We start from the raw sequence: 21,821 nt of genomic DNA on the forward strand, positions 1-21,821 counted from the left end.
TGTGGAACCTGTGAATGAGTTTACTCCACACTTTACTCTCATCATGGATCATCATGAAGATCTGTTTACAGGAAGAAGAGAGGAGCATCTCCAGCCCCCAGTGGAGTGTCTATGAAGAGTGATCAGTCCATGGATCATCCTCTAATGTTCAGCAGTGGAGGAGGAAGCTCTGGGTCTCGGTACATCACTGCACTAAACTACTGTTCTGTTCTGAGAGTGAAGCTCTTCAGTTCCTGATCTTTATTAAAGATGTGCTGTGTGTTGGAGTTTCACTGTGTTTAATGTTAACAGAACTGAAACCCAGAGAGGAGCTTCTCCAGAACCCAGTGGAGTGTCTATGAAGAGTGACCGGTCCATGGGTCTTCCTCCAGAGTTCAGTGATGAAGTCGTGACCTCTGACCCACAGTGAGTGAAACATCAAAGCCTCAGAGATTCAAATTTTCTCAGGGTCATTAAATCACAACCCACTTTTTATAGAATATAAACCAAACAAATTTATTTTTGAAAAATACCCTCAAAAACACATTTACACATACATATGCATGCAAAGTGAATTTAAAGCAACTACATGTATAAAAGTTACTACAGTAAAATTAAATATCATTTGCTATTTTACTTGTCAGCATATCTCTGTATTCAGAGAACATTAGTGAGAAACTGAGAAGGACCGTGCTGACTGCAGGTATAAAGGGAAATACAATAAATTAAATAAAACTACAAAACAAGAGGCTTTTATCTAACCTGTATTTTGTGGAAGTCAGTGAGACAGTTGGGCATGTTCCAACAGCTGTGAAGAAATCCCCACCCCCACCATGAACAGCATCTTGGGTATTTCCATTTTTCCACGTATTTCTAAGTAAAGTTAAAGTCAAGAGAAAGGTGAGTGCGCGCTCTCGAGAGGGGGGTGCTAAATACGGCACAACACCGGCAAACGAATGGTGGTTACCATGGCAGCAAGAATGCTGCACGCGTCTCTCTGTCTCTTTTTTCCAATATAAAATACGAGAACAAAATCAGAGGAGCGTTAATTATTTTACGCTTAAAAAAAAACAATGTATTTATTTAATCGCTGCTCTAAACTACAGGATCAGCTACAGGGGGGAGAATTACACATATATCTGTATATAGACCGTTTCAGAGGAATATTCACGAGCACAGGAAGTGACGTCGCTGTTCCTAGAACACTTCCGTTCAGCGGTAAACAGCGTTTAAAACAGTGGACGAAACTTTTTAATTTAACATGAATTCAAACTTCACCTAATCTGAGAGTCACAAACACTGAAAATCAGGTCAAATTGTTCTTTAAACAAGTAAACTATGGAGGACCAAACATTACATAAGTATAAATAAATACACATATAACTGTAGAAAGATATAAATAAATTAATGAATAAATAAAGTAATGTTGAAATTAATAAATATATAAATAAATGCACATATACGTGAATAAATAAATAAATAAATACATGCACAAATAATTGTATAGGTAAATAAATTAATTAATAAATACAGTTCTTATTTATAAATGTATTTATTCATTTATATGTGCATTTATTTATGTCAACATTTATTTATTCATGTATTTATTCATGTATTTATTTATTTATTAATTTATTTATTTCAACATTTATTTATTTATATTTATGTCATTTTTGGTCCTCCATAGTAAACACGCCTGCTTTGTTTTTTCACTCTGCTGACCTGCCTGCAGTTACAGCGTCCGCTCACAACTCCTCCCTCCTTCTGATCTATAAATCATGCAGAGTACGTGCTGGATAGAGTCTGACTCGCTACAACCTCACCATAGTGATGCTTCTCTACTACAGGAACAAATATTCACAACTTTTACACTGAGAAATGAATTAAATGCTCTTTCACTGCCTCCGTTTCAACAAGGTAGTGATCAGATCTGGGTAGATCACCTCTATCAAGCGTTTTAAATCAGAGGAAAGAACTTCCCTCTTAAATCCTTATCAAAAGGATCAGGAAAAGAGGTCTGATCACTTTTTACTAATTTCTGATCGTATGTTTGCTCTGTTTTTGGGAGATTTGTGAAATATGCGCTCTCATTTTGACAGCTGTATAGTTGAAAATAGCGCCACCGGAAGTGTGGAAGGAACAGACATGTGCAGGAGCTTTATTATTGTTTTCCTCATTGAAACGGTCTATAGAGACAGTAAGGTGATCTGTGTTCTGAGATTGATGTTTAGTATTTTAAATACACTAAATTACTATATATCTATATTGTTTTCTGCTTTGTATTCTTTTTCTTACAACCCCAATTCCAATCAAGTTGGATTTTGTGTAAAATGTAAATATTTGAAAAATTAGAAAATCCTTTTCAACCTATATTTAACTGAATACACAAAAAAGACAATGTTCAGACTGATAAACTTTATTGTTTTTTGCAAATATTCACTCATTTTGAATTTGATGCTGCAACACGTTCCAAAGAAGTTGAGACGGGGCTAGGGCTGCACGATATCGGAAACATGTTACATTCCATTGTTTTAGTTTTCTAAAAGCCCCGCCCCCACCCGCACGCTGTCTCACCACAGAGACCCGGACCGACCGAGAGCTGAGTCAGCGCTTTAGAGTCAGCTGAGCACTCAAAACCCGAGGAAAACAGTAAAACAACCATAATTTAAATTTTATTTTTATTTAATTTTAAAGCATTTAAATGGCCTTTTAAAAGCTAAATAAGAGCGTTTATTTTGTGATTAAAAGCATGAATTCAGCTTTAACTGGAAATATCTGCACTGCTAAACTGAGGTGCACAGCTTTGGACAGGCTGTCTGAGGCGGTTACAGGGTTCATACACTTTTCATATTTTCATGATCGTACAGTCTTTAAAATATCAGTGCAGACATTAACAATAAAACAAAAAATCCAGTCCAAAACTGATTATAGTACGCCTATATCTTACTTACAATGTTTTTAAATAATAAACAAAAACATTTCTTTCAGCAATGCTGACAATCTTCAATAATAAAATGTGTCTCTAATCCTGAGAGCTCTATTGTGTAAAACGGAATTAACTGATTTCATCAAATAACATGATATAGACTATTTAGTTTGAAACTGGGATTTCTAAACCTGCTTCCCAGAGAAAGAGAGAAAGAGATGACCATTACAGCCTAAAAATGCCTTAACACTCATAAAAACACAAATTAGTAACTTGAAAGAGATTCTTTTTTTTGCTTTTAATATTGGCTCAAAAATAAAATATTAAAGCAGATTTTTTATTTCTAAACTATTTAACATGATTTTTAGAGATCATGGACGTCGTGTCCTCTGGACCAAAGACTGAGACAAAGAAAAGGACTGTCCGGATTGTTCTCAGAGTAAAGTTCTAAAGCAGCGTATCTGATGGTGTGGGGGTGAGTTAGTGAGTTAGAACCCATGACCTGGAGAACCTGCACATCTGTGAAGCTCCATTAATGCTGAAATCTTCATCCAGGTTCTGGAGGAACATCTGCTGCGTCTGAGCTTCGTCTTTTTCAGGACGTCCTGCTGCTTATTTCAGCAGGACGATGCTGATCCACATTCTGCAGGAGTTACAGCAGCAGCAGCTCGGCTTCATAGTAAAAGAGTGCGGGTTCTAGATCGACCCGCCTGCAGTCTAGAACCGTCTCCCACTGAAAACCTGTGGAGCGTCATGAAGCTCAAAATACGACGCCGGAGACCCGGACTGTAGATCAGCTGAAGATCTACATCAAGAAAGAATGAGAAAGAATTCCACCTACAAAGTTCAGCTATCAGTGTCCTCAGTTCCTAAACTCTTATTGAGTGTTAAATAAAAAAGATGATGAAACACAGAGATAAACATCATCCTGTACAACTTCTTTACAATGTGTTGCAGCACCAAATTCAAAATAAGTGAATATTTGCAAAAAACAATAAAGTTTATCTGTTGTTTTTGTAGTGAAGTTAATGTTATGGTTGAATCAGCGTTGGTGTTGATTTTGAAAAGGGAATCAATGTTGATATGGCAACGTTGTTTCAACGTCATATGTTCAACCTTTAATAAACCATAGCTCACTAAAAGTAGAAAATCCTATGGTTAACAGAGTGTTAAAAATAAACTTACATCACTGCAGTAAATCTGAGTATAAAGAATGTTATCCACCACTACCAATCTGATTCAACATTTAATTTTAAATACCTAACAGTAAAACTAATAGAACATGAGCCTTTCCCCAGATATGGTGAAGAATTGGTGCCCAATTAAAAAGCAGTTACTGCAAATTAGAAGTAAATCCACTTTTTCATCCCTCCATCCAACTGTTTTTTTTATTGTATGGTAATTAAATGTAAAATGCTGATTCAAAAGGCAGAAGGTTGAGGACATTATGTTGATTCAACGTTAAAATGTTAACGTTTGCTCAACTTTTTAATATTTGTTACATGTTGTTTCAAAGTTGTTTCAACATTGAAACAACAACAGACATCACTTCAACCATATTTTAACCACATTTCAACATTGAAGTCGATTATGTGCCAGCTGGGTCCTTATATGATCACATTTATTTTTCTGTAGGCTGTCTTCCTTAACCCATTCACTCATTCGTTCTTTACAACATTCATCTTTTACAAAATCCAGTAAACACTTGGAGCTCACAGCAACGCTTATCAACAAACAACTATAACATAGCAACATCTAGGAACAGCCTATCAGCATTCTAGGAACAGCTTAACCAACATCTGCAGTATAGCAACACCTTAGCAACCAACAACTATATTATAGCAAAACCCTATAAATGTAGATATAATCATGTAATCTGTGCAATCATTCTGCATTTCCTTTAGGAAATGAACTTCATATATTTGATCAGTTACTGTCTGGTATTCTTTATTTGATTTATCTTGTGTTGTTTCTAAGATGCATCCAGGAATAAAATGAGAATTCATGCTTTTGTTATTATTGTAGTTTTTGTTATAATAAATATCAGGTGTATGTGTAGATATGAGCTGCTATATCAGCTGATTTATTCCTGTAGATCACAGTGTGGATTTTCTATTTGTCCACAGAGAGAAGAAACAAAACAAATGGGGAAATCTGGACAATATATTCAAGGTTAGTGCTAATATACATGATGGGGATTATCCTGTATTATTTGATTTCTCCGTTTAATTTCACTTTAAAGTTTTGATTAGACTTTGCAACTAATTAAACAATCTTTTTTTTTAATATTAACAATTTTCGGATGGCTTTCAGTAACCGACCCAACATGACCCATAAACTGTTATTATCAGCCCGACCCGATCCATAAACTGTTATTATCAGCCTGAGCCCGACCCGATCCATAAACTGTTATTATCAGCCTGAGCCCGACCCGATCCATAAACTGTTATTATCAGCCTGAGCCCGACCCGATCCATAAACTGTTATTATCAGCCCGAGCCTGACCCGATCCATAAACTGTTATTATCAGCCCGAGCCGATCCATAAACTGTTATTATCAGCCTGAGCCCGACCCGATCCATAAACTGTTATTATCAGCCCGAGCCCGAGCCGATCCATAAACTGTTATTATCAGCCTGAGCCCGACCCGACCCGATCCATAAACTGTTATTATCAGCCTGAGCCCGACCCGACCCATAAACTGTTATTATCAGCCTGAGCCCGACCCGATCCATAAACTGTTATTATCAGCCTGAGCCCGACCCGATCCATAAACTGTTATTATCAGCCTGAGCCCGACCCGATCCATAAACTGTTATTATCAGCCTGAGCCCGACCCGATCCATAAACTGTTATTATCAGCCTGAGCCCGACCCGATCCATAAACTGTTATTATCAGCCCGAGCCAGACCCGATCCGTAAACTGTTATTATTAGCCCGAGTCCGACCCGATCCGTAAACTTTTATCAGCCCGACCCAACCCGCCCCATAAACTGTTATTATCAGCCCGACCCGATCCATAAACTGTTATTATCAGCCTGAGCCCGACCCGATCCATAAACTGTTATTATCAGCCCGAGCCCGAGCCGATCCATAAACTGTTATTATCAGCCCGAGCCCGACCCGATCCATAAATTGTTATCAGCCTGAGCCCGACCCGATCCATAAACTGTTATTATCAGCCTGAGCCCGACCTGATCCATAAACTGTTATTATCAGCCTGAGCCCGACCCGACCCATAAACTGTTATTATCAGCCCGAGCCCGAGCCGATCCATAAACTGTTATCAGCCCGAGCCCGACCCGATCCATAAATTGTTATCAGCCTGAGCACGACCCAATCCATAAACTGTTATTATCAGCCTGAGCCCGACCTGATCCATAAACTGTTATTATCAGCCTGAGCCCGACCCGATCCATAAACTGTTATTATCAGCCCGAGCCCGACCCGATCCATAAACTGTTATTATCAGCCCGACCCGATCCATAAACTGTTATTATCAGCCTGAGCCCGACCCGATCCATAAACTGTTATTATCAGCCCGAGCCCGAGCCGATCCATAAACTGTTATTATCAGCCCGAGCCCGACCCGATCCATAAACTGTTATCAGCCTGAGCCCGACCCCATCCATAAACTGTTATTATCAGCCTGAGCCGACCCGATCCATAAACTGTTATTATCAGCCTGAGCCCGACCCGACCCATAAACTGTTATTATCAGCCCGAGCCCGACCCGATCCATAAACTGTTATTATCAGCCCGAGCCCGACCCGATCCATAAACTGTTATTATCAGCCTGAGCCCGATCCGATCCATAAACTGTTATTATCAGCCTGAGCCCGACCCGACCCATAAACTGTTATTATCAGCCCGAGCCCGACCCGATCCATAAACTGTTATTATCAGCCCGAGCCCGACCCGATCCGTAAACTGTTATCAGCCTGAGCCCGACCCGACCCGATCCATAAACTGTTATTATCAGCCTGAGCCCGACCCGATCCGTAAACTGTTATCAGCCTGAGCCCGACCCGATCCATAAACTGTTATTATCAGCCTGAGCCCGACCCGATCCATAAACTGTTATTATCAGCCCGAGCCCGACCCGATCCATAAACTGTTATTATCAGCCTGAGCCCGACCCGATCCATAAACTGTTATTATCAGCCTGAGCCCGACCCGACCCATAAACTGTTATTATCAGCCTGAGCCCGACCCGATCCATAAACTGTTATTATCAGCCTGAGCCCGACCCGATCCATAAACTGTTATTATCAGCCCGAGCCAGACCCGATCCGTAAACTGTTATTATCAGCCCGAGCCCGACCCGATCCGTAAACTTTTATCAGCCCGACCCAACCCGCCCCATAAACTGTTATTATCAGCCCGACCCGATCCATAAACTGTTACTATCAGCCTGAGCCCGACCCGATCCATAAACTGTTATTATCAGCCCGAGCCGATCCATAAACTGTTATTATCAGCCCGAGCCCGACCCGATCCATAAACTGTTATCAGCCTGAGCCCGACCCGATCCATAAACTGTTATTATCAGCCTGAGCCCGACCTGATCCATAAACTGTTATTATCAGCCTGAGCCCGACCCGATCCATAAACTGTTATTATCAGCCCGAGCCCGACCCGATCCATAAACTGTTATCAGCCTGAGCCCGACCCCATCCATAAACTGTTATTATCAGCCTGAGCCCGACCCGATCCATAAACTGTTATTATCAGCCCGACCCGATCCATAAACTGTTATTATCAGCCTGAGCCCGACCCGATCCATAAACTGTTATTATCAGCCCGAGCCCGAGCCGATCCATAAACTGTTATTATCAGCCCGAGCCCGAGCCGATCCATAAACTGTTATTATCAGCCTGAGCCCGACCCGATCCATAAACTGTTATCAGCCTGAGCCCGACCCCATCCATAAACTGTTATTATCAGCCTGAGCCCGACCGGACCCGATCCATAAACTGTTATTATCAGCCTGAGCCCGACCCGACCCATAAACTGTTATTATCAGCCTGAGCCCGACCCGATCCATAAACTGTTATTATCAGCCTGAGCCCGACCCGATCCATAAACTGTTATTATCAGCCTGAGCCCGACCCGATCCATAAACTGTTATTATCAGCCTGAGCCCGACCCGATCCATAAACTGTTATTATCAGCCCGAGCCAGACCCGATCCGTAAACTGTTATTATTAGCCCGAGTCCGACCCGATCCGTAAACTTTTATCAGCCCGACCCAACCCGCCCCATAAACTGTTATTATCAGCCCGACCCGATCCATAAACTGTTATTATCAGCCTGAGCCCGACCCGATCCATAAACTGTTATTATCAGCCCGAGCCCGAGCCGATCCATAAACTGTTATTATCAGCCCGAGCCCGACCCGATCCATAAATTGTTATCAGCCTGAGCCCGACCCGATCCATAAACTGTTATTATCAGCCTGAGCCCGACCTGATCCATAAACTGTTATTATCAGCCTGAGCCCGACCCGAACCATAAACTGTTATTATCAGCCCGAGCCCGACCCGATCCATAAACTGTTATTATCAGCCCGAGCCCGAGCCGATCCATAAACTGTTATTATCAGCCCGAGCCCGACCCGATCCATAAATTGTTATCAGCCTGAGCACGACCCGATCCATAAACTGTTATTATCAGCCTGAGCCCGACCTGATCCATAAACTGTTATTATCAGCCTGAGCCCGACCCGATCCATAAACTGTTATTATCAGCCCGAGCCCGAGCCGATCCATAAACTGTTATTATCAGCCCGAGCCCGACCCGATCCATAAATTGTTATCAGCCTGAGCCCGACCCGATCCATAAACTGTTATTATCAGCCTGAGCCCGACCTGATCCATAAACTGTTATTATCAGCCTGAGCCCGACCCGACCCATAAACTGTTATTATCAGCCCGAGCCCGACCCGATCCATAAACTGTTATTATCAGCCCGAGCCCGAGCCGATCCATAAACTGTTATTATCAGCCCGAGCCCGACCCGATCCATAAATTATTATCAGCCTGAGCACGACCCGATCCATAAACTGTTATCAGCCTGAGCCCGACCTGATCCATAAACTGTTATTATCAGCCTGAGCCCGACCCGATCCATAAACTGTTATTATCAGCCCGAGCCCGACCCGATCCATAAACTGTTATTATCAGCCCGAGCCCGACCCGATCCATAAACTGTTATTATCAGCCCGACCCGATCCATAAACTGTTATTATCAGCCTGAGCCCGACCCGATCCATAAACTGTTATTATCAGCCCGAGCCGATCCATAAACTGTTATTATCAGCCCGAGCCCGACCCGATCCATAAACTGTTATCAGCCTGAGCCCGACCCCATCCATAAACTGTTATTATCAGCCTGAGCCCGACCCGATCCATAAACTGTTATTATCAGCCTGAGCCCGACCCGACCCATAAACTGTTATTATCAGCCCGAGCCCGACCCGATCCATAAACTGTTATTATCAGCCCGAGCCCGACCCGATCCATAAACTGTTATTATCAGCCTGAGCCCGACCCGATCCATAAACTGTTATTATCAGCCTGAGCCCGACCCGACCCATAAACTGTTATTATCAGCCCGAGCCCGACCCGATCCATAAACTGTTATTATCAGCCCGAGCCCGACCCGATCCATAAACTGTTATTATCAGCCTGAGCCCGACCCGATCCATAAACTGTTATTATCAGCCTGAGCCCGACCCGACCCATAAACTGTTATTATCAGCCCGAGCCCGACCCGATCCATAAACTGTTATTATCAGCCCGAGCCCGACCCGATCCGTAAACTGTTATCAGCCTGAGCCCGATCCGATCCATAAACTGTTATTATCAGCCTGAGCCCAACCCGATCCGTAAACTGTTATCAGCCTGAGCCCGACCCGATCCATAAACTGTTATTATCAGCCTGAGCCCGACCCGATCCATAAACTGTTATTATCAGCCTGAGCCCGACCCGATCCATAAACTGTTATTATCAGCCTGAGCCCGACCCGATCCATAAACTGTTATTATCAGCCTGAGCCCGACCCGATCCATAAACTGTTATTATCAGCCTGAGCCCGACCCGACCCATAAACTGTTATTATCAGCCCGAGCCCGACCCGATCCATAAACTGTTATCAGCCCGACCCGATCCATAAACTGTTATTATCAGCCTGAGCCCGACCCGATCCATAAACTGTTATTATCAGCCTGAGCCCGACCCGATCCATAAACTGTTATTATCAGCCTGAGCCCGACCCGATCCATAAACTGTTATTATCAGCCCGAGCCCGACCCGATCCATAAACTGTTATTATCAGCCTGAGCCCGACCCGACCCATAAACTGTTATTATCAGCCCGACCCAATCCATAAACTGTTATTATCAGCCTGAGCCCGACCCGATCCAGAAACTGTTATTATCAGCCTGAGCCTGACCCGATCCATAAACTGTTATTATCAGCCTGAGCCCGACCCGATCCATAAACTGTTATTATCAGCCTGAGCCCGACCCGATCCATAAACTGTTATTATCAGCCCGAGCCCGAGCCGATCCATAAACTGTTATTATCAGCCCGAGCCCGACCCGATCCATAAATTGTTATCAGCCTGAGCCCGACCCGATCCATAAACTGTTATTATCAGCCTGAGCCCGACCCGATCCATAAACTGTTATTATCAGCCCGACCCGATCCATAAACTGTTATTATCAGCCCGACCCGATCCATAAACTGTTATTATCAGCCCGAGCCCGACCCGATCCATAAACTGTTATTATCAGCCTGAGCCCGACCCGATCCATAAACTGTTATTATCAGCCTGAGCCCGACCCGACCCATAAACTGTTATTATCAGCCCGAGCCCGACCCGATCCATAAACTGTTATCAGCCCGACCCGATCCATAAACTGTTATTATCAGCCTGAGCCCGACCCGATCCATAAACTGTTATTATCAGCCTGAGCCCGACCCGATCCATAAACTGTTATTATCAGCCTGAGCCCGACCCGATCCATAAACTGTTATTATCAGCCCGAGCCCGACCCGATCCATAAACTGTTATTATCAGCCTGAGCCCGACCCGACCCATAAACTGTTATTATCAGCCCGACCCAATCCATAAACTGTTACTATCAGCCTGAGCCCGACCCGATCCATAAACTGTTATTATCAGCCTGAGCCTGACCCGATCCATAAACTGTTATTATCAGCCTGAGCCCGACCCGATCCATAAACTGTTATCAGCCTGAGCCCGACCCGATCCATAAACTGTTATTATCAGCCCGACCCGATCCATAAACTGTTATTATCAGCCTGAGCCCGACCCGATCCATAAACTGTTATTATCAGCCCGAGCCCGATCCGATCCATAAACTGTTATTACGAGCCAGACCCGATCCATAAACTGTCTATTTTCGAGCTGTTTGAATGAGCGAAATCTGTTCAGAATGATGTTAATTAACACTGCAACATAGAAGCATAGAACTATTATTTACTGAAAATATTTTAAGAACAGCTAAACACAGCTCTGCAAGTCAAAAGCGGACAAGTGTGCCCACTTTGAGCTCACGTGTTTATAACATTCTAACTGTTGCACCTTTCTTAAACAGTTTCATTTGTAACTTACAAGGTTATAATAATATAACATAATTTCAATTCATTTCAGTTAATTATATAAACACACAATACAGTTCCAGTTAGTTATGTTTTTTCCTTTTAATTACCGTTTTTTCACTTTCAGTTTTCTTTATTTCCTTCGTTTTCGTTAACAATAATAATTGGTTACTTAGCTACATGGTGTTTATCACGCCAGAGCTTTATATAAAATAAAAATATAATTAAACAAGAGATGCCTACATCTCAGACTGTTTTCTGAAGGGCTTTGGGTCGGGTCCGGTTCAGGCAGAGAATGTAAGCTCTAGACATTTTACACACCAGAGCATCTATAACTCCTCCCCTTCTCAGATCGATGTCTTAATGATGTTCAGATCATCTCTCTCTGTACTGTAACAGCTTTAGTGATTCTGATGTTTCTTCATAATCAGGAGCTGCAGCAGAAATTTATCTCTCTAGTAATGAACGAGCTGAACACATTCAAGAAACTCCTGAGTCCAGATTACCCAGCATGCTCTGAGAAAGAGGTGGAGGATGATCAGAGGGAGGGGGTGCTGAAGATCACACTGCATATCCTGAGGAACATGAAGCAGACAGACCTTGCCAACACACTAGAGAGACGTAAGAGTTACCATTGGTATCAGGCTGGTGCTAATTTATTTATTTAAGTCCAAATTTTCAAAGAGAATAAAAACTGTAATGCAGTATAAAAACAACATAATGAAATCATTATTATTAAATTATTAATTTACTGTATCACAGAGTCATTCTACACAGCATCTTTAATGGTTGATCTCAGCTGATTACATGTTCCGTATTGTCTTTCTCTGTAATCAGAATTGGCTCCAGCATGTCAACAAAAGCTCAAATCCAAACTGAGGGAAAAATATCAGAAAATTAATGAAGGAATCTCAGGCCATGGAAACTCAGCACTTCTGAATGAGATCTACACAGAGCTCTACATCACAGAGGGAGGAGGTGGAGACATCAATCAGGAACATGAGGTGAAACAGATTGAAGCTGCATCCAGGAAAAGGCCAACAGAGGAAAGACCAATCAAATGTAACGATATCTTTAAACCCTTACCAGAACAGAACCGGCTCATCAGAACTGTACTGACTAAAGGAGTTGCTGGAATTGGAAAAACAGTCTCTGTGCAGAAGTTCATTCTGGACTGGGTTGAAGGAAAAGTAAATCAGGATGTTCTCTTCATATTTCCACTTCCTTTTAGAGAACTGAATCTGATGAAGGAGACAAAGCTCAGTCTGGTGAATCTTCTTCAGCGCTTCTTCCCAGAAACACAAGATTTAAAACCAAGACATTACAAGAGCTACAAGACTTTGTTCATCTTTGACGGTCTGGATGAATGTCGACTTCCTCTGGATTTCCAGAACAATGTGAGCTTGGTGAATATAGAAGAGCAAACCTCAGTGGATTTTCTGCTGACGAACCTCATCAAGGGGAATCTGCTTCCCTCTGCTCTCCTCTGGATCACCTCTCGACCAGCAGCGGTCAGTCAGATCCCTCCTGAGTGTGTTGATCAGGTAACAGAAGTGCGGGGTTTCAATGATCCTCAGAAAGAGGAGTACTTCAAGAAGAAGATCAGGAATCAGGACCTGGCCAAAAAAGTCTTCGCACACATCAGCTCTAAAAGAAGCCTCTACATCATGTGCCACATACCGGTCTTCTGCTGGATTACAGCCACTGTTCTAAAGGAGATGCTGAGTGAAGCTGAGAGTGGAGAAACCCCCAAAACCCTGACGCAGATGTTCACACACTTCCTGATCTTTCAGATCAAACACAAGAGCCAGAAGTACAGTGGGAAAAGTGACATTGATCCTCAGCAGACTAGAACAAGTATCCTGGCTCTGGGGAAACTGGCGTTCCAGCAGCTGGAGAAAGGAAACCTGATTTTCTATGAGGAAGATCTAAGAGAGAGTGGCATCGATATTACAGAAGTGTCAGTGTACTCAGGAGTGTGTACCCAGATCTTCAGACAGGAACGTGAGCTGCTGGACCTGGGGAAGGTCTTCAGCTTTGTACATCTGAGCATTCAGGAGTTCCTCGCTGCTTTATATGCGTTTCTCTATTTCAACACAAAGGGTCAGACTATGCAAACCCCCGAACAGCAAACCACTGGACTATCTGAGCTTTTCAGCAGGAAATCAATGAATGACTTCCTCAGCAGTGCTGTGGATAAAGCCTTACAGAGTGAGAGTGGACACCTGGACCTGTTCCTTCGCTTCCTTCTGGGTCTCTCACTGGAGTCTAATCAGACTCTTTTACGATTCATACTGACACAGAAAGAGAAGAGCTCTCACAGCAGTAAGGAAACAGTCAAATACATCAAGAAGAAGATTGAGGAGAACTCCTCTCCAGAGAAATCCATCAATCTGTTCCACTGTCTGAATGAACTGAATGATCATTCTCTAGTGCAGGAAGTGCAGAAATACCTGAGTGAAGGTGATCGTCTTCATCAGGCCAGACTCTCTCCTGCCCAGTGGTCAGCTCTGGCGTTTGTGTTGGTGAATTCAGAAGAAGAGCTGGAGGAGTTTAACCTCAGAAAATATGATCCATCAGAGGAGTGTTTTCTGAGGCTGCTGCCAGTAGTTAAAATATCCAGAAGAGCTTTGTGAGTATTTTTATTCAGGCATTCACAGTTTTCATTAAATCACTGGTGAATATGTATTAATCAAAATGTTTTATATTAGTAGATATAGTAGATATTGATTAAATTATTGTTTTAGATATCAGGCAAACACCATAATCCCAACGTAACACCAACATGAGACACAGCACCAATCCAAATTCCACTTCGAAAGTTTACAATGAACACACAGCAGTTTTATCCTCAGTGACTAAATGTCTGGCTGCTGATTTGATTATAAAGTTGTTAGTTTGGAGATATTTTACTGTGAAAATGCTAAAATGCTACACTTTACTTGGAAATTGAACAAAGCCAGCATGCTAAGGGCAAGTACTCTGCATTCCACAGTTACAGTTTAATCAAGCATCTTCCGATGGTTAGCAAGATAGCGTTACAGTCATTTCAGTCTGTCAATGAGTAAGCTACTAAAGTTAGCTGTTGATTTGAGTAAAATGAGTGCTGATAAAACTGCTGATACATAATTAACCTTTTAAATCAGCTGAAAGAAACACGCATTCATGCTTTCTAGAAAACCCCAAAACTTCAAATAAAAATATAATCTTTTGTTATAGTATTCCCTCTTTTAATATCTGATAGTATAAATATTAAAAAAAAAACCTTATTGTTATCTAATCAATAATATCAGATAATCTATAAAGGAGGTCACTGGGAGGTCTTGCACTAATCAGATACAGAGACTAAAGTTTGGATGTATATGAGGCTTTGGGGTTGACTCATCTAGATTAAGCCTGGTTTGCTGGAATTTCTGATTTTTTTTGTATAAAACACAGATCTGAATTTAATAACCAATAAATAAATGGAGGGAGAAAGTAAATGGTGGCAGGTTAAAAAAGCACCCAATAAACTTCACTCTTCGTCTCTTTTAACTCATAATCTGTCCCAGAACTTGAGCTGCCCTCACTGTAAACTGTTTTCTAATGGGTAACTCTAGCTTTCTGCATGATTACTATCTCTGTATAAAGAAACACCAGTCCATCTCACAGATACTGTATTTCACAGTTTCATTTTGTGTTCTATTTGTATGTCAGTTAAAATATTCTTTTAGATCAGGACACCATGAAGAATAGGGTGTGTTTGTATAATTACACCTTTATTTTGATAAATGCTATGGTATGAATAACGCTGTTATTTTCCATTTTCATTTAAGTGTATTTTTAAGTAAAATCTGTTTATTCTTATATTATAGACTAGCTTCATGTAATCTTGGAGTAAAGACGTGTGAAAGTCTGGAATCAGTTTTAAAGCTGGAAAACTCCTCACTGATAGAACTGGACCTCAGTAACAATGACCTGCAGGATTCAGGAGTGGAGCTGCTCTCTGCTGGACTGAAGAGTTCACACTGTAAACTGCAGACTCTCAGGTCAGTGTTTCTGTCGCTTTATTTTAAACAGACTAAAGGGAAATAGGAGTCACGTCTTAACTGAAAGTAATGCATAGAGTGGGTGCTGGATTGATGAGGTTATATCTCTGTATTTAGGGATTAATGTCAATATTTTTGCATAGATTTTACTATGATTTTAAAGTTGTATCCACGCTTCCTGTCTTCTTTATTCCTGCTCAAGTTGTTTTATCCGCATTTCTATCTGATCTTAACAAAACCTCAAGTAACTCTGGCTTTGTCTAAACTGCAGATAAATGTGTCCCAAATCTTGTTTCAATATAGGTGTCATTTGTGAGGCAGTGTGAATATTAAAAAAAATCACACTGAACACTAAAATATGGATTTAGGCCACTTTCCCTCTGCAGTATGAGCAAAAATAATGACATAGTAGTATAATACAGGACAAATCCTGCACCTAACAACTGGGGTTATACATAGAGCTCAGCCAGGATCTACTACTCACTCAACTAACAACAATAGCCAAAACCACCACAATCTGATATTGTTAAGAAATATGATATGTTAAGAAAATCACCAAAATGTGTTATTTAAACTTTGTGTTTATTGTAAAATCTTTTGTGTTTATATCACATTTTTCAGATTAGCTTTGTGTAATCTTCAATTGAAGATGTGTGAAACTTTGGCATCAGTTTTAAAGCTGGAAAACTCCTCCCTGAAAGAGCTGGATCTCAGTAACAATGATCTGCAGGATTCAGGAGTGGAGCTGCTCTCTGCTGGACTGGAGAGTTTAGACTGTAAACTGCAGATTCTCAGGTGAGTTGGTTCAGTTTGAAATTATAAGTGTTAAAATATGTTATTTAAAGCTTTAACGAGATACTTATATATCAAATCACACAATAGGAAGCTTCTACTCAAGGCCAGAGTACATCAGTCAATCAAATGTGAACTCTGTTTGCAGTCATCTTTAGGATGTCCATACTAATATATTTTTTAAGTAGGCACACACTAATCACAAATGTTTTGAAGAAAATCATTAATTTACTTGCAGATGCTCTTAAATAGCTTTGCTGAACATGTCCTCTACAGTGATATGCAGGGTTAATCACTCTAGCTTCCAAAAAAAAGTTTAACCCCGTTGAAGAATATAATCTGTAGCCCGTAAGAGCATGAGCTGCATATAGATGTAGGTGACAGTAAAATTGATCAGCTGTGGAACTGGAGCTTTCTGTTTAATAGTTAATGTATATTCTGTTACTATTGTATTTTATCTTGTTTCTTTACCCTTCATCCACATCTCTATAACTACACAATCCAGTACAATCAGGAAAACAGGACGAGTCCACCTACTTCCTTGCAATAATTATTGTTCTGTCTCTTGGAAAGCTTCACTTTTTAAGTCCTAATAAAACCACAGTTAGCTAGTTTTCAACCTTATTCAGTTCTTAATCCAGCCTACTGACACTGAGCTAAAAACCAAAAGTGTATTTACATGTTTTATGTACATATATATACATATACATATACATATATATATATATATATATATATATATATATATATATATATATATATATATATATATACACATTTCTTTTTGTCATACTAACATTTTTCAGATCAAATAAAACCTTTCATGATCAAATAAACTTTAATATCAAACAAATATAACCTATAAATATGAACAAGCACGTTTTGAATGATAATTTCATTATTTAAGGGGAAAAACTCCAAACCAATCTAGCCCTTTGTAAAAAAAAAAGTATCCCCCCCCAATCAATTCAGAAATGCCTTAAATAGAACTGTCTAACAACATGAAGCAGATAAAAGATCTCAAAAAGCAGCACATCTTGCCCTGATCTGAAGAAGTTCAAAAACAGATAAGAAAACAAAGTCATTAATCTGAAAAAGGAGGTCCCAAAAAAACCTAGAACAACATTTAAAGAACTGCAGGTCTCACTCGCCTCAGTTAAGATCAGTGTTAATGATTCAATAATAAGAAAAAGACTGGGTGAAAATGGTCACAATGGGAGAGTTCCAAGATAAAAAACACTGCTGACCAAAAATAACACAACGACCCGTCTCACATTTACCAACAAACATCTTAATGATCTCCATGACTTTGGGTAAATATTTTTTTGACTGAAGAGACAAAAGTGTTTTTTTTTGGAAAGTCCCGTAACTTCTGGTGTAAAACTAGCACATAATTTCAGATAAAGAACATCATACTGAACGTAAAACATGGTGGTGGTAGTATGATGGTCAGAGTCTGCGTTGCTGCTTTAGGACCTGCCCAACTTGCTGTAAGAGACAATCCTGAAAGAATATCTGGCCATCTGTTCGTGACCTCAAGCTCAGATGTTTTCAGGTTCGACAGCAGGACATGGCTTTGGAGGTTTTGGAGTGGCTAAGTGGCTAAGCTGATATTAAACAGGACATTTATGCTCAAAAACCCTCCTTGACTTTATTTGTTGCCGCCAAGGGCATCCACTAAGGTATTAGATTTAGAGCAGCAAACACTTTTTCACACAGGGTTAGATTGATTCAGATGTTTAATTATTTAAAAGTGTTTTTTATGATTAAAAAAAGTAAAATAAGTAATTGAATGCGACTTCTCCAAATTAGAAATCATGGAGGGGTCTGAAACTTTCATCTTAGGTGCACGTCCACTATGAGAGATATAATCTAAAAAAAAAATCACAATGTATAATTTTTTAATTAACATCTGTCAATCACCGTACAATTCTGGGCCTCAAAGACCTGTTAGTCCGCCTCCACAAATTAAAAGCACCTGTTTGAGGTCGTTAGCTGCATAAAGACACCTGTCCACCCCACACAATCAGTAAGACTCAAATACAAAACAGGCACCAAATTTCCTTTGACTTTTCTGTACTCTGTAGTACTGAGACATTTCAGTCAGTGCCTTTTCAGTATTGAATTTTAACACCTATCCCTAATCGAAATTGACTCAGAGCTCAGTTTTAACAGCCATATCAAATCTATTATCAATTCAGCTTTATACCACCTGAAAAACAGTAAGATTTAAAGACTTTATGAAGGCAAATCTAGAAAAACTCATTCACGCCTTTATTTCTAGTAGATAAGATTACTGTAACAGCTTCCTCACTGGCCTCCCCAAACATCTGTCAGACAACTGCAGCTTATTCAGTACGCTGCTGCCAGAATACTAACCAGGACAAAGAGGCAGGGACGTGTAACTCCAGTGCTCATATCATACAATCAGCTGGAGAATAAAGTTTAAAATACTGCCCCCTTTCTATGAAGCACTAAAAAGGTTTTTACCAACGTAAATCTCTGATATGCTGGAGAAATACTGTTAGACTCCTCAGATCAGTAGAGGCAGATCTGTTAACACTACCTAGAACCAGAACCAATGACGAGACATTATGCTGCAGTTGGAATAAACTTCCAGAAGCTGTGAGATGTTCTGCGTAGACTATAACCTCTAAAAAAACTGAAAACGTATCTATTTACCTGCGCCAAAACGTTTTATCTTTGTGCATTCTGGTAAACTCTTAGTACATTATTGTTCTGTTTTTTTTTCTCCTATGTCCTCCCCAGTTTGGGAGACCAGATACCCCATCCACACTAGTAATGCCCCCAACACTAGGATTCAAACCAGCACAAATGTCCTTTTGTTTTATTTATTTTTTTATTCAAATTCCATATTAATTATTTTATTAGTTTTTGTTCTCAGTTTTCTTATAAATTCTAAGAAACTTTTTTTTATAATTGTTCTGCATTGTGTGTGAAATGTTTCTGTAAAACATAGAACTGATGGCATGTATGAAAGATACAATACAAATGAACTTGTCTTGACTAGTCACCAGTTAATTGCTAGCAGCTTAATTTATAAAGTAAAATAAGGGCTTTTCACTCTTTAAACTGACCAGTGCCGTTGATTTTTAAGATCTGTCCTCAGAAAAAATTAGCTTTAAATGTACAGAAATTTCACGCAAAAAGCAAAACAATTTAAGAAAAAGGGGTGAGATGAACATAAACTAAATTACTTTAAAGATTCTGTTTTCCACATCAATAACACTGCTGTACTCTGAAAGTAAGCGGATAGTGTATTTTATAGAGCTGACTGTTCCGTTTGAAGACGAGGTAGATGGAGCTTATGAAAGGAAAAGGCTGAAGTATACAGACTTGGTGGCTGAGGTAAGAGAGCATGGGTGGCAAGCGTTAGAGTTGCACGGTGTACCGAATGTTCGATTCTTTTTCGATACTACGTCATCAAAAACGTTTCGGTTCTTTAGCGTTCGATGCTTTCGATACTGTATATAGCCCAGTCACTAGCTTCAAATGAGTCAAATTAGTAGGCGCGATTTGATTCAGTTCATAAGAAAACTGATTCACACCGCAGCAGTCGGTGTGGCAGGATTCAGATAAACTTCTGAACAAATGAATCGATTCATGCGCAAGCCAGCAGAGCAGCAGCGAGTGTAGAATGGCGACGGCTAAAATAACAGATGTCTCTCGTCCGCGACTTGTGGACAAAACAGGCGCGAGGAGTGAAGTGTGGGAAAATAGTCTGAGATGTAGGCATCTGTTTTTTATTTATATTTTTATTTTTAAATAAAATAACGAAAACTGAAAGTGAAACTAAACTACTTTATTTATTAGCGCTGTTTTCACTCCCGCAGTTGTACAGCGGGGGGTGTTGTGCTGATTCTGTCCGCGAAGCGGGAGTTGGATTCAGTAGCGGATTCGGCACAAGCGCGGCGGCGCCTCGCGGTCCGCGGTGTTAGTTGTAAGCGCTCGCGCTAGCCGCAAAATACGACAGAAAACACTGAGGGAGCTGCAGGATTATGTGTGGGACTAGAATATGAGCACGAGGAGAAAAAAAGAGAACCTTTACCTGTGAGTAGCTCACATCAGAACACGCAAATCTCTTTCTCTCTCACTCTCGCTGTGTCTCTTTCTCTGTGTCTCTCTCTGTGTCTGTCTCTCTCTCTCACTCTCGCTGTGTCTCTTTCTCTGTGTCTCTCTCTGTGTCTCTCTGTCTCTCTCTCTCACTCTCACTGTGTCTCTTTCTGTGTCTCTCTCTCACTCTCGCTGTGTCTCTTTCTCTGTGTCTCTCTCTGTGTCTCTCTCTGTGTCTCTCTGTGTCTCTCTCTCTCTCTCTCTCACTCTCGCTGTGTCTCCTTCTCTGTGTCTCTCTCTCTCGCACGTGAACTCCTCCGCGTTTGACCTGCAGCACTGTGTTTAGCTGTTCTTAAAAAACATTTTAATTAAATAATAGTTCTATGCTTCTATGTTACAGTGTTATTTAACATAATTCTGATCATATTTCGCTCATTCATTTAGCAGACAAGCACCCTGATCTCTACAAAGAGCTGAGAAGTCGACAGGTTAGTGGAGTTAGTCAAGATACACTCTGTCTGTAGCTTTACTAAGATTTACTAGCGACTGCTAGTAAATCACGTTAACACGGAGAGGAGTGTGCAGGAGTTTTGTTTTGGACCCGTGGTTTTCTCTATTTCTCCATTATCCCATTGGCTGTGAAACATGAACACAAGATGTTCACGTTTTCGCGTTTCCATCGCAAATCTGTGGTCAGGCACATAGCCTGCTTGATCGTTACACTGAACATGGGCTTATTAAAAACGGTAAACGGTTGATTAATAAAACGGAGCAGTGAGTGTTAAAATGAACATAACATTGTAATGTTCTTCTGTCTCTTTATTTTCCTTATTCAGAACTTAACTTCTGCCCGCCCGTCAGGTTCACATAGTCAGACTACCATTACCTCTGGTTTTAGTTTTTAGGAAGTGTTTAGATAATTATGTTATAGTTAAGGTTATAATAACGAAACTTGTTTTTTGTTCAAATGTTTCATTTTAGAATAAAAACGTTTGCACCGATTGTTCAGTGTTCAATCCAGTTCAGTCAAAAATAAACATTTTATGTTCAGATATTTTTATTGTTTTTTTTTTCTTCCAAGTATCGTTTTGGTATCGAGAATCATGATACTACAGTTGGTATCCGTATCAAAGTCAAAATTTTGGTATCGTGACAACCCTAGCAAGCGTATATTAGACCGGTGGAGGTAGGTACTAGAGGCTTTGTTGCGAAGTCTGCCACAAGACTGCTGTCTGAATTCGGAATTGGAGGTTGTGTGCTGAGGACAGTAGTGAAGGAGTTGTCAGATGTAGCTGAAGATCTAGTCAGTGGTTGTGGTTCAGAAGGGCTGAGGCTACGTGGGGAAGGGAATGAGTTTGCGCTTCTACAGCAGGCTTGGAGGGGGGTGGGTC

The 21,821-nt window shown here is 40.7% G+C and overlaps 1 protein-coding gene across 1 annotated transcript; it reads left to right on the top strand.

Moving 5' to 3' along the window:
* Positions 1-5,001: 5,001 nt before the first annotated feature.
* Positions 5,002-16,631, top strand: LOC125784882 (NLR family CARD domain-containing protein 3-like). Its single transcript, XM_049468974.1, has 5 exons — positions 5,002-5,077; positions 11,968-12,157; positions 12,374-14,168; positions 15,391-15,564; positions 16,186-16,631. Exons 2-5 carry the CDS (start codon positions 11,998-12,000, stop codon positions 16,361-16,363), a joined length of 2,307 nt encoding a protein of 768 aa, XP_049324931.1. The 5' UTR covers positions 5,002-5,077; positions 11,968-11,997; the 3' UTR covers positions 16,364-16,631.
* Positions 16,632-21,821: the final 5,190 nt, after the last annotated feature.

Source organism: Astyanax mexicanus, chromosome 1, assembly GCF_023375975.1.
Source record: "Astyanax mexicanus isolate ESR-SI-001 chromosome 1, AstMex3_surface, whole genome shotgun sequence".
Classification (NCBI taxonomy): domain Eukaryota; kingdom Metazoa; phylum Chordata; class Actinopteri; order Characiformes; family Acestrorhamphidae; genus Astyanax; species Astyanax mexicanus.

What these genes read in the sequence shown, in the direction of transcription:
- LOC125784882 (XM_049468974.1), top strand. Translation starts at nt 11,998, where the DNA reads ATGAACGAGCTGAACACATTCAAGAAACTCCTGAGTCCAGATTACCCA. An exon ending in AAAATATCCAGAAGAGCTTT is followed by an intron (nt 14,169 to 15,390) that starts GTGAGTATTTTT and finishes CTTATATTATAG; the next exon opens with ACTAGCTTCATGTAATCTTG. An exon ending in TGTAAACTGCAGACTCTCAG is followed by an intron (nt 15,565 to 16,185) that starts GTCAGTGTTTCT and finishes CACATTTTTCAG; the next exon opens with ATTAGCTTTGTGTAATCTTC.